The following is a 13546-nucleotide window of genomic DNA, read 5'->3' on the forward strand; positions in this document are numbered from 1 at the left end:
TTACAAAGTTTTGGAATGGTTAGAAAAATGTCAAAATTTTCCACTTGGCTAGATTGTCACATTCATGTCGAGTCGTCAAAGGGTCAGTGGGGTCATCTAGAACTGAATTGAATTGAAGTATGTTGTTGCTGCATATACTACTCTACTGGTAGAGACAGGAACATCTAAAAGTACCCGAAAGAAAGAAGAGTAAAAGAAGTAACCAGATAAAAAATAAAGGGGCGAAACGATGAGTTTGACTTTTCGGAAGATTGTTGCTGCTTCTCTTAGCACAAATTTCCGAGAGGCATGTAAAATTGTGCATTCAGAAGTTGGAAATCTTGGAGATCTGGAGGTGCTTGTGAAAAACAGGTTGCTTTGAATTTCCTTTTTGTTTCACGTAGATATTTCGTTTTAGGAGCTAATTCAATAAGGACAGATAACGGAGTGGGGAGGAATGTGCCGCCCAGGGGTCATGCAAGCGTAGGATCAGTGGCCTAATTACCCTAGGCCTGGGGGCACATGCCCCTACATTCTGGCAGAATCAAATCTTGTGCTCCCTGTTTAAGTAGGGGGAGGGGGGGCAACAGCAAAGCAAAGACTCCTGACGAAAGATTTTGGAAAAAAGTTATATTGTTTTGCAAAAAAGGAGGGGTTGATGAGACTAAGAACCAAGGGGGAAATAGCTAAGCATGCTGGTACTACTGCACCAATGAAAATACAAATACATATAAAGGAAAGAGGCATTTGGAGGCAAAGGAAATAGGCAGTGATCTATTTTTAGGGACCTTGGGGGGGGGGGCTAAAACTACAGTGCTATTGTCTACCAAATAGATTCTTGCTATTGCTTTTTGAGAAATTTTATAAAAGCCATTTTGTTATTCTCATAGCACTACACCCCATGTAATGGGGGGGGGGAGGGAAGCTTGATCTGGGAAAAAAGTATGTCCTCCTGTTTGGGATGAACATTCCAGAAGCCTTTGAGGGTGAGACAAATAGCCTCTCTCTCTTTCTCTCTATAAATGACACGAGTATAAGTGTGGCTGTGGTCATCCCATACATGACACATGACACCAAATTTTGATTTGATTTGATGTTGATTTGATTTAATTCAAATTCTACTACATTTCGAAAAGCTAGTTTGTTTCATAAATTATAAACAAATCAACTGAAGAACACAACAACAATAACATTATTTAAAAGACAATATTTAAAAGACAAAATGAAGCAGAATTCTTCAAGACTCATTGCTAACAATGAGCCATTGCGCTACGTAAGCATCCCATAATGCATTTTTAGACTGTCTAAAATCAATTACTGCCATTGTTTGGAGCATCGCCATGCTCCCAAAGGCCCATTGTTAGCAATGAGTCTTTAAGGAGGAGCCTTCAAAGTAGGTTAACTAACAAGATGAAGGCCCCCCTTTTGTTTCAGCGATCTGTATGTTCATCTATAATTATGTCTCATTGAATTAAATTAAATTACTTTATGGACTAAACAAGAAATTTTGCAAAGCTCACTGACTTTCAAATAGTTTCTAGAAGATAACTTTTCAAATATTTTTTGAATAAAAATTTAGAAGAGGTAGTTCTTATTTCTACAGGTAGATTGTTCCATACTGCTCTTTTCCCGTTCAATATGACCTGTGTAGATAATTATTCATTCTCAATAATATTTTGTCTTCAATGTGGAATGTTTTAACAATCTCTTTTGGATACTTGCTAACAGTGAGTTATTCATCCTGGAACTTCCCACAAATGTTTTCATTTGACAAAATACTACAAATATTCCTAAAAGCAAGGGACTAAATTTGCTCAAAACAATGGTTGCTTATAGGTAGCACCAAGCTTGAGGTACCCAGTTGCTGTGTAACTGCTTCGGAATGGAAATTTAGCTTTTGTTATTATTCGATGTATCTCCAGGAAACTTCACAGGAGCGAAATATATCTGCAGAACCATTTATCTTTGAATTATACATAATTAAACAGCAAAATAATATTCCTTTTTGTTATGAAAAATACATTGGTGAGACAGTAATCAGTTTACCACTTCCAACGAATTTAGTTTTAAAGCTGCAGTAAAAAGGGAAAGAAGCCTTGGCCCTCTACTTGTGCTAGCCTTGCCCCCCCCCCCCAATTTCGATTTTGTGGCATGGGTCCTGTACATTCAATAGGGATGACATCTGTTTAATGTTATGAATATCTTCTGAAGATACCTAAGGGATTGTCATGCTATATCATTAATACTGTTAATAACCACCAGATTTGTTGGAATCAATGCAACAGATGTTAATGTTGCTGCTGGGAGATATTCACCTTCAAGAAAACCTCCACTTGAAACTGGGCTTGAGGTTAGTTTCTTCTTATCTTCTTTCACTGTTTTTTTTTAAATTTTTTACAGCTTGCCAAACTTAGAAGTATTGTAGTTTTTCTGCAGTTTTAAAATCAATATGCCAGATAGAACAAACACAAAACATATTGTCCCTTAGATTCTGTGAATATGGTTTTTAAAGTCATGGTGAACTTTGTTATTCTTTTTTAATATTTTGAGTTTTCCAGTCTTTAATTATTTTGCTACTTACCGTTTAGATATCAATTTTTCCTCTAGCAGCTGCATCTCAGAATTTTTCTAGCACAAAGCTAAACAGATAGGTTTGACTAGTGTAAGAGGGTCTTGGTCTTGAATTGATTATCAATAAATTTATGAAATTAAGCTATCATTAACTGTTCTTTTCTATATAAAGGGTGTTGGCACCATTGTTGAAGTTGGAAAAGATGTTCCATCTGAGCTCAAAGGCAAAGCTGTTGGATATATATACAATGGAGCTTTTTCAGAATACATTGTAAGATTCTTTTCCCTTTCATTTTTATTTCAAAAATGTGATACTGTGACACTTCATTTTTGATCTTCCAAGGTAATTCTACCCAGGTGTAGAATTCTGCAAAATTCTGCAAAAAGGACTGTGACTACCAAAGAGATCAACACATGTAAAACTAAACATATTTTGCTCTTATGAATGGTTTTCCGCGAGAGTTGAGACACTAAGCTAAATCAATATAAGAGAGAGGCCTTCTAGTCATGTTTTTGCCATCTCAGCAACATTTTACTTTTTGCCATATCTACTTACTTAAATATTGATATACAATATGAAAAACGATTAAGAACTAATAAAGATTAAAGATTTCATTCATTTAATCACGCATGGAAACAAGACTAAGGAGACTAAATTGTCCAATCATAATACAGAGGCAATGCCTGTCACATGCTAAGTTAAGGGGAGGCGGTGTAGTGTCATGAAAAACTTAAATGTAACTTAAGAAGACATCAATAAAGACAACCTTGTTATTAATATTCCTCTTTTCAGTGATTTTGCTGAGACCTTTTGCTGAAGGTTTTACTGTCAAATTTGTAAAAAACCAGGAGGATGTTGCCCCCAACACCCCCACTGGATATGTCCTTTACAATGAGTATTTCTAATGAAACATTTGTGTTATTACTTGGGTATCAGCCCTAATGAAGTCCTGTTTTGTAAAAGGTTTGAGAAAAAATATTAAATTTTGGACTACAGAGAGCCCTTAAAAAGGGGTTTAAAGGGATAAGCAGCTTTTTTAGCTATAAATGTCTCAAAATTCGCTGTTTGATGCTAGTTTTTGCAACCTTGAAATTGTATGTATCAAGCAATCAATACTTATTTACGTTTTCAGAAATAGATTGAGCGAGACTAATTTAAATGTCTGACGGATTATATTAGCAAGAACAATAAACATGGTTAGTTGTTCTTATTGCTCATTTATCCTAAAATCCTTTTTTCCAACAGACTCTTCCAGCAAAAGTCGCCTTGCCCCTTCCAGCCGAAAGGCCTGCTTATGTACCACTGCTAATCAGTGGCCTGACTGCTGCAATTGCTTTTGATAAAGTAGGTTTCTACCTTGTTTTTGTAACAGATCCTTATTTGATATCGTGATAAACAGTAAATCAAGTGTATCATTTTTTAAAAAACCAATTATGTCGTTTTTACAGGGTTGAAAAAAACCTTCTGAATTGAGGGGGGTTGTTGGCGTAACAAAGGCACCTTTGGCCCTTAGGAATAAAATTGAAACGGGACCTCTAACTACATATGCCCTTCTAAATCATCTCATCTTTCAACCCTGTAATCTCATATTCCTCTATTTTCTGTATAATTACTATCAGTTAACACAATCGTATTGTGGTTAATGGTCGAGCGTTATAGGGAAATTCAGAGCTTTTAACTCACATATAGAAGGTAAGACTGCCCTTGCATTTGCCAATGGGTTTCCTAGGACCGGTTTAATGAATATAAATGTGACTTTTTAGATTAATTTTGCATAAATTGACACGTAAATTGAAGGAGTGTGATATTTCTTTCAGTTTTTTCAAATTGTCATGTTACCTATTTAACTGCACTAATAAAATTCACTCTTAAGGAGGATGTTGTAGGGTCGAACTAATGGCTGTATAATTGGCGTGACGTCAGTTAAGTGCTACATAAATAACCTGTAATAAGGTAACGTTGATGTCAGTGGGCTACCACAATGTGTACATCGATTAGTCAATTCTTTCCATGCTTTTAGCTTGGGGAATTAAAACCAAAAGAAACTGTGTTGATAACAGGTAAATTTTTTTCATTGGTTCTTACATTGCAATGATTACCCTCTCCAATAGCAACGAAGCCATGATGATACATGTATTGCTTTTTCTTCTTGTGCCATAGCATATCATGCCGTAGGAGTTCACGAGGCCTTCAGTTTCTGTCCGATCTTTTTCCATCTTTCTCTATCTCGATCCAATCTCAAAATCTTTCCTCACCTTCAACTTTTCCTTTATCAAGTCAATCATCTTCACCCTTTGCCTACCTTTTGGCTTTAATTCTGTTTCAATAATACGTCTTTGATTCCACCTTCTTCTCTCAAAATATGACCTTGCTTTACCACGAATGTGTAATGTTAATGATCAGGATTCTATTTTTAACTAGGCAGTTAATTGCTGTGTACGATAAAAGTAATGATGATAATAAATAATATTTTCTTGTTTATACAGGCTTATTTGTTCAGTATATTAAATCACTGTTATCAATCAAACACCAATATTTACAAAGGAAACGATAATATTTGCAAGAATACAAGTTTAATATTACAAGGTTGAAATTAAAAACCTGATGATTGGCCAACTATGCACACTCTGCAATTCCTACGTGTAAAATGTTATATTCTATTGCTCTTCAAATAGCTATATAATATCATATATATATATATATATTCAAGATTGCGTTGTCTCTTCTAACTTAACAGTGCTCGCTGTGCAGTAGCACAGAGCATTTGCTAGTCTGTCTGATGAGTGCGCAAGCATGAAACTCAGAATAACAGCGAACATGTCTTATTTTAAGCCTATCTTCTTCTATAATATTATATATATATATACATACTGTTGTGAAGACATATGTCATTCTTGTATTTGCTATTGCTTGCTTTATGTGCGATAAAATTTTCTTTTTTAGCTGCTGCAGGAGGAACTGGGCATCTCGCTGTACGTACAGTTAATTAAGCACCCTATTATCACAGTCAATCTGTGCCTTAAGATAAATATAAAAAATCATTTTATTCCTTAAATTTCTTTTAAATTTACCGCTCATTTGACCAAAACTATATAGAATGGGATATTGATCTCTTGTGAACGTCTACATTGACATAGAGAATGGCAGTATATGACAAAAAGTTGACTATTCAAAACCTTTTTACAAGCCATTTCTCTTGCCTTTTCGTGTAATTTAATGTAATTCACAAAACTGTTCTTTCTTTATGTTGATTGTTCCCTCGGGGTATCGTCCTAGCTGTATTGTAGAATGTTTTCTGAAAAGTAGTGTTTCACATAATTTGTATAGTGGAATACAAAAAGAAAGTGGCAAAGTTTTTATCCAAATATGCGTTGTTGTGAGCCAACAAGAATTAGATATTTTTAGTGACTTGTTTTAACCATTGATAAAATCCGTTTGTTTTCAGGCACAATTGGCAAAACTAGCTGGCTGCCATGTAATTGCCCTTTGCTCTTCAAAAGAGAAAGTTGACTTTTTGCAGGTACGGAGATCTGCAGTTTGATGCAAAAAGCAACGATGCCTATTTTGTTTTCAATCAGGAATCTAAGTTCTACAGGAACCTTAGCAAGGGATATTATTGTCTTTTGAAGCAATATTTACTTGCTCATCCAAATAGCCCATCTACACAGATGTTTTCAATTGACTGCATTTTCACCCCAATGACAGTGGATCAAAATGGCCGCATGTACAATGCATTTTCAAATCATTGAGTTTTCAAATGATATCAATCTCGATTCCGTTGCGAATGTTTGCTCTTTCACTCACAAATTCATGGTTGTCATGTAGACGAAAGGCAAAAGCGCAAAGAAATGATCGCGTTTCTTTTTGAACGTATTTGTACAATTTAAGATGCTGGCATTCTTCCAGCTTGTGGCCGTCTTGTCTATGCTCCTCCAATTGATAACATGTCTAAAAAACCTTTTTAGGTATGTATCGTTTGTTTTCCAGATCTCTGAATGATTGTTTTAGAGTACACTCAAATCGTGATACCACTGAATAGGTATTGTGTGGTGATAATGAGCAGCATTTAAATGAATTTCAGCCAAAGAGCTCTTCTCTTTTGTACTTATTAATCAGTTCAGTGCTAATAAAAAAATTAATATCCTTGTGTCTATTTTCACTAAAAAGTTCATATAATGGCCGAAACAATTAAAGAATCATAAATTTAGTGATAACAACCAAGAATTTTGGCGTCTTGAAGCATGTTCCAGCAGAGTCAGGAAAACATTTCGGTCGCAGGGTCACTGACCGGAGGAAGGTCCACGAAAAGCAATAGAAGCTCCTATGACACACCCAAGCAACGTCCACTCTCTATTGTTTGTGAGGAAGGTTTGCCTTCTGGGATGTTTTTGTCTGGAGGAAGGTTAACAACTTTTCTGGACTCTGTTCAACATTCAACAGTGTTTTCTGTGATTTCAATTTCTATTTTCTTGTCATGATAATAAGATGATTAAAGCAGAACGAGTATCTGTCACATGTTGAAAGCATATTCTGCGGTTGGTTGCATTTGTCGAGATTTCATGCAAAGACAAAGTTTTAATCTGTTTGTCTTTTTAAATAACTCATTAATTTAATTGTAATTTATTTTTTAGACTGGCCTTGCACTTTATTGCTTATCTTTTTCAGAATTTAGGCTGTGATCGAGTGATCAATTATAAGGAAGAAGACTTTGGTAAAGCTTTGCGTGATGAATACCCGGTAATTGCAATGCCTTCTTGCTGAAATCTTCAAAAAATTTTGTGGTTACTGAATTTTTCAGAATATTCCTGTATTCCAGTTTTGGAGTTCAGGGAGGTGCGTAAAATGCTTTATGGGATCTGCTGACCTGAGCCAGGACTCGTACTTTATGCAGCTCTGTGTTTATAGAATCGGCCATTTAGCGAGCAAGAGGCTGCACTTAGATAGTAATGCAGTGTTCTTCTTGTGGGAACACATTTACTGTTTGAGAGTGAAGACGCAGGGCTTCGCCTACCTTTTGGAGGTGTGTTACAAAACTAAATCCAAGATTTTTACAATAGAAATACCGACTTGTTTGGTCGCAACCTCCTATCCATGCACGTGAATATCTGTTTCCTAAATAACCCCCCCCCCCATCCATTCCCCCTAATACCCTTATGTATCCTACAGCTCCCTCTGGTATCTTCATGGCCTTAACTCTTTTCGTTTCATCACTTCTGGACAAAGCAATAAAGAGGCTGCTACCTTAACTCAATTGCCTCGCTCAGAATCTGCGCAGGGCTGCAAGGCCTGTTGGGAAGGTCTTCACTACTTCAGAAGCCTGCAACCTCTCTGTCTTTGCCCTACCCTACCTACTACAATCCTGGGCAAAAAAGATGACAGACTTTTCAAGTAACTTTGATGTTTTCTTTTTGCTTTTAAAGATAACTTTCCCCTTCCCCCCAATTCAATGTTGAATACATGTTTTTGAAGCAAATGATGGGAAAACAAATACAACATTGATTCGGGGGGAAGGGAGGACTCGAGTTTATACGGGCAACGTAAAGTAGAAAACTTCAAAAATTGCATTTTGTCTCAACAGTTTTTCCCGGGATTGTAGTGTTGTTATCCCTTATTTTAGAGCTCTTCATGTGTGAAATTTCTTTAATGCAGTTGATTAGTATGAAATAGTAAATATATGTACGGCATGTTATGTTACCATTGTATAAATTTTCATTTAAGAAAAATATTTAATGATCACAATTTGTGTTATTTTAACAGCGTGGTATTGACGTCGTGTACGAATCCATTGGAGGCAATGTGTTTGAGACCTGCTTGAATAGGTAACGGATCTGTTGCTAAAGAGAAATTTCAACAGTTTTGCAACTACTTATTATACAATTCAATCACATTTTAAGACAGCATTTTTAACTTACGATGAAAATAGCTACATAAGAATTTTCTAAACTAATGCTGGTTACAATGTTTTCCTGTGAGGAAAATCAGGGTATCTGATGCTAAACACATGTCATAATATTTATAAACATATTTGTTTACGCTAGTCCGAAAGACTTAATGGAAAATAACATAGACCAGGTAAAACCAGTTTTTCAAATATGATTAGTTTCTTAAATATAACACAGTTTCGGTTTGGTAGATATAGTGTCCCGAAGACATGGAATGCGTATCCTACTCTTTGTATGTCGGGATTAATAATAAGTGAAAAATAACCAGTTTGGTACCTTTTTTAGTTGGGTACGTAAATGAGGAAACAATTGACAATTTTCAATGATTAAAAGTAACGTCCTGTTTTGACTTTCAATATAGCGATAAATCCCGTAAAATACTGTATATTTTTCAAGAAGTAGATCTATTTCATTATGTCGTGAACTCAATATTGCCTCGAAAGCAAACAACTACTCGAACAGTCCACGAAGCAAAGAAATATACCTTTTAATTTTACCACGCCGAAATTATCACTTAAAACTCTACTTCCAAACCATCACTAAAAAAGTTCTCCCTCTCCGGGCACACAGCCTCTATTTATTCTGCTACTTATCATTACGTCACTTTAGAAAAATACCTACCGCGATTACATAATACTTGCGAGATTATCATCGAATGTTCCAGAAATTCCTACCCATACTAATCATACCATGAATTATAATTACAAAGCAATGCCAGCGTGATGTTTCTAAAGATTCTAAAGTTCTAAAGATTATGTAAGTTTGCATCACGTGTCTTCGTGGCACTTAGTGACTCCGTCATACATTATAAACAGAATATCAGCCTACAAATTTTGCATGTAAGGTGGATAATTTGAAGCATGGAACTGTTTGCTCGTAATTTATGAAAATGTGGCATTATTTATGCGTAGATGGTTTCCGAATAAACCATTTCTTGATACGTTGACTTCTCAATGCTACTCTCAGTTTTCAGCTGCCTAGAAACTTTGCTGAGCCTCGGCTTTTATCGTTAAACTTTGATATTTTATTTATCATTTTAGGTTGGCAATAGGGGGACGCATCATATCTCTTGGTTTTATATCTAGCTATCATTCTCCAGGTGGCGTGGATAGGAATGTCAAGCATGCAACAATTATACAAAAGGTTTGTGCTTTTCAAATGGTTTATCCCAAACTATTAAAGGTGGTTCAAAATGGCTAGGCGTTACAGACGGTGTGTGAATTGCAAAAACCCAAACAGGATGCTAAAAACAAAAGTCAGTCAGTTAGAGGATTGAAATCTAGTTAACTTTTTAATTTCTTTTTGTTGGTCGTTAATTTGTGCAACCCTCGTGAATCCTCGAAGCTCTAATTGCGACAAGTGAACGATAAGTCTACTGAGAGTCATTAATTTTTAAACCACGGTTAGCAATTAGAAACATTTGTAACCCATTGAAACATGCTAAGTTGTCATTTGAATAATCAATTTGAATAAGGATGTTAATAGCAAATTGATCTTAATTTTCCTCCTTTTAATGGAAAATACTTGGTTTAAACGCGCTGCAAACATCCGTATACAAGAAAGGATTTTTATGCAAGACAAAACAACAAGGGAATATAATATTTCCTAAGGTTTTTACCGGTTTTCCCAGTTTAATTTGACATAATTAACATGTGAGTGTGGCGAAGAGATCTGAAGGTTTTATTCAAACATACAGTTGCAATTGACACACCCATTTAACTTAACGTGTTTTTATGCATGATTTCTGCAAATATATCATTGACTCTATTTTTCCTTTATTTAATTCTTTTATATAGCACAAAAAATGTATTTCCATAAGTTGAATTTGTGGCATAATTTTGTAGCATATGCAGTGAAGTTTCCTGTCTCCCAGTTTGTGTCAAATGTATTTATTCTGTTATCAAATAGCTCCTTCTAAAGTCTGCAAGCGTTCGCGGGTTCTTCCTCATGAATCATGCCAAGCACTATGGAGAGTACCTTCCCAAGTTGATCGACCTCGTTCAGAAGGACCAGTTGAAGCCTCACATAGAAGTCCTTTCATGCACCCAAAGCAGTGACGGCCTACAATCTGTTTTCGATGCTGTTGATGTGAGTAAAAAGTTTCATATGGGTTGCTAAAAACCGTCAGCTAGCTTTAGAATCAAATTTATTTTGTTATTTCTAAATAAATCAATTTTTGAAGCAAATGACAGATCTATCCAGTGGCGGCGCCAAGGGGTGGTATGGGGGGGGGGTAATTACCTCCCCCTTTTGTCGAAACATGGTCTACATATTTTGTCTAAAAACGGATTAAAAAGCACTAGGTAGGGGTAGGTCATATTTCCTAAGGAAATTTGACTTGATATAGCACTAAAACGAGGCCCATAGGGCGTGGTCTCACGGGTAACACCCATTACCCCCCCCCCCCCCACTCTGCAGCAGCTGGCGCCGCCACTGGATCTATCATGTTCTTTACACTAAACATGTACAGTTCTCTACAATGCGGTTATCAAGGATTTGAGGGTGCTACTAATGCAGTGTTCTACCTCTTAGACGCTGGTCCCTACCCAAACCCTTGCCTTATGTATTGTTTTCTATCAATGGCAACCTGCTGTGAATACGTTAGTGCATTAGCACTGGACTTGAGTTAGAGATACATCGATTTGTATTTTTAAGTTTTAATACAAGAGCAGAACATATTATTAAAACCAAATGTATGGAGATAAAGTGTTTCAGTCTACTTGAGCTAATCTTCGTTTAGGTTCCTCCCCCAGAAAATGTGCTTTTTTGCTGCAAGTAGAATTGCCCTTCATAGTTTAACATCTGTTGGTTCTTTTGCATTTATTCGAATAATGGTTCTTGTCATGAAAATAGCATCGAATTTGTTTCTACCCTTCGCAGTAGTTTCAGATTTAGTCAAAAAGGTTTTTGTTTCTGCTTGAGGTGACACTTAGCATTGATGTTGTTTCATTGTTTTTATTTCGCTCTTTCTTTGTTCTCGTCCAATTGCCGTATTTGGTATATTAAACGCCTTCTCTCTCTCTAATAAACGCTCTCTCCAATTAAACGCCCCACTTCAATCGTCACCTCTCCTAGAAGCCAAAAACATCACTGTAGGTCTGGACGTTTATTAGATCGAATGCTATATCTTCTTGCGGATTTCCGCGGTTTCAATTTCTTTCCGACTTGTTTCCATGATCTGAGCAACTTTATGTTTCTTCTATCATTCTGAAAACTATGACGGGTACCAAAAGCATGCCATACCTCTCTGAAGAAGCATCAGAGCTTTCCAAACCCGCAAACGTTAACTATTATTGTCTTACAAATATCACGAAGGTCCGGACTGTGGGCATTTTGAATTGACTGCAGCTTCTGCAAAGACTGGATATGTACATTCATTTAAGAAAATCTTGAATTCATTAATCTTGCCAAGGTGTATTTTAGAGTTAAATCTTTGCCAACATTTACTCCATCAGTACTGACAAAACAGCATTCATTCTACCAGGTAGTTGCTCTCTCCACCCTTTGGTTTACCATAGACACGTAACTTTAAACTCACCCTGTGCGAATCATTTAACATGAATGTTTTGGTCAGAAAATGTGCAACTGCCTTCTGTATTCTGTATTCGTGGTGTTTCTCTCATTGCAAGAGATTTAAATTGAAATAAGAACTAAACATAGAGAATGGTATCGGTAATTGCCTCTTTTTGTTGTTAGCCTCAAAATAAAACTTCTTTGAAACTAAATGCAACGGACCTTTTTGCAGATTACTAGTTTCTAGCCTGTTCTTAAGAAAATCCAGTCTTTCTGACGTAAGACATGTTTGGTTTTTTTCCAGTACCTTTACAGTAGATCAAGTATTGGTAAAATTGTCGTCGATCTGAAGATGATACCTGGCTCCAATCTTTAAAGATCAAATGAAAATATTGGAATGCAGTTACCCTTACCAAGGACATACGTTTGTGCTAAAAAGTGCCCAAGTATACCCAAACGGCACTTAAACATATTTGGAAAATCAGGAATAAACTAGTTGAACTCCTTAAGTCATAAAAGACATTTAGAATCCACCGAATAACAGCATGCTAGCTCAAGATATATTTGTTTGCATTGTTTGGCTTTTGGTTTGTGACTAAACCAAACGTCGCTGTGATATGGAACTCAATTTAACTTTGTTGAAGTAAAGAATTTTAGGAGAAAACCATTTGTAGAATGATCGTTAGTTTTGATATGTTTTTATAATGCTAATCATGAGAAAATTAATTAAAGAATTTCATGTACAGTTATAAGGCAATCACAGCTTTGTTTTACAGTTCTTCAGTTAATATTTCCTTTGTTATATGTCAAATTTTTTAGCTGCTTAGGGTTTGGCAGATTTACGCAGAAGCCCGCCGAGCAGTTTGATATCAAGGTTAAACCCGTCAATTACGAATATCATTTTTACATATATATTATATCTTTATATGATATTTTAACGAATATCAAATAACAGTCAGTTGGCAATGTATCTAGTACTGTACATCAGAAATATAGTACTTTGTAAGATTTTATATAAGCAGGTAATTGATTACTGTTGATTTGCCAGAATCAAAGGCAATGCTTGTATATTCAAGTCAAACTTTATCTAAGTATGTGACACGATTCATGAAAATAAAAAAACAATTACCCTCTAGTATTCCCATGTTTTAATTGTGTTTTCCTAATTTTTTCTACCCTGTATTATGGAAAAGTGATTACTGTTTCTTAGGCCACTTATGGTGCAATCAGCGATTAAACCTCCTATTATACATGTCATTTTCAACTCAATTCAAAATTAAGCAACATTACTGTCAAACGAGCATGCCGCCCGATACTTCTGTATATTTTTTCTACATACCTTACTCTTTGATTCGATAAGTTAATTACTATTACCTTTTTATTTTAATCTTACTTTAATTGTATTTTCCAACCAATTTGATGTGTCCTTAACAGTATTTTTTGTTTTGTTTTGTATAATCAAGTAATCTATTATGTAAGTTATGAATTAGGTTCAAATTCCGCTGGAGCCTCCCCTGCAAGGAGCAGCTGTTGCCTGGCT

General features: G+C 35.7%; 1 protein-coding gene across 1 annotated transcript; it reads left to right on the plus strand.

Annotated features, from left to right (window-relative positions):
- Window positions 1–119: 119 nt before the first annotated feature.
- On the plus strand, window positions 120–13442 carry LOC135694006 (prostaglandin reductase-3). The gene is made up of 12 exons (XM_065212634.2): window positions 120–351; window positions 2242–2329; window positions 2723–2821; window positions 3797–3895; window positions 4572–4611; window positions 5495–5523; window positions 5997–6071; window positions 7217–7288; window positions 8309–8370; window positions 9534–9636; window positions 10402–10581; window positions 12311–13442. Exons 1-12 carry the CDS (start codon window positions 230–232, stop codon window positions 12380–12382), a joined length of 1041 nt encoding a protein of 346 aa, XP_065068706.2. The 5' UTR covers window positions 120–229; the 3' UTR covers window positions 12383–13442.
- Window positions 13443–13546: the final 104 nt, after the last annotated feature.

This window comes from Rhopilema esculentum, chromosome 11 (assembly GCF_057945365.1).
Source record: "Rhopilema esculentum isolate cy_ngs chromosome 11, ASM5794536v1, whole genome shotgun sequence".
Taxonomy (NCBI): Eukaryota; Metazoa; Cnidaria; class Scyphozoa; order Rhizostomeae; family Rhizostomatidae; genus Rhopilema; species Rhopilema esculentum.

What these genes read in the sequence shown, in the direction of transcription:
- LOC135694006 (XM_065212634.2), top strand. Translation starts at nt 230, where the DNA reads ATGAGTTTGACTTTTCGGAAGATTGTTGCTGCTTCTCTTAGCACAAAT. An exon ending in CTGCAATTGCTTTTGATAAA is followed by an intron (nt 3,896 to 4,571) that starts GTAGGTTTCTAC and finishes CCATGCTTTTAG; the next exon opens with CTTGGGGAATTAAAACCAAA. An exon ending in CTGTTTTCGATGCTGTTGAT is followed by an intron (nt 10,582 to 12,310) that starts GTGAGTAAAAAG and finishes GTTTTTTTCCAG; the next exon opens with TACCTTTACAGTAGATCAAG.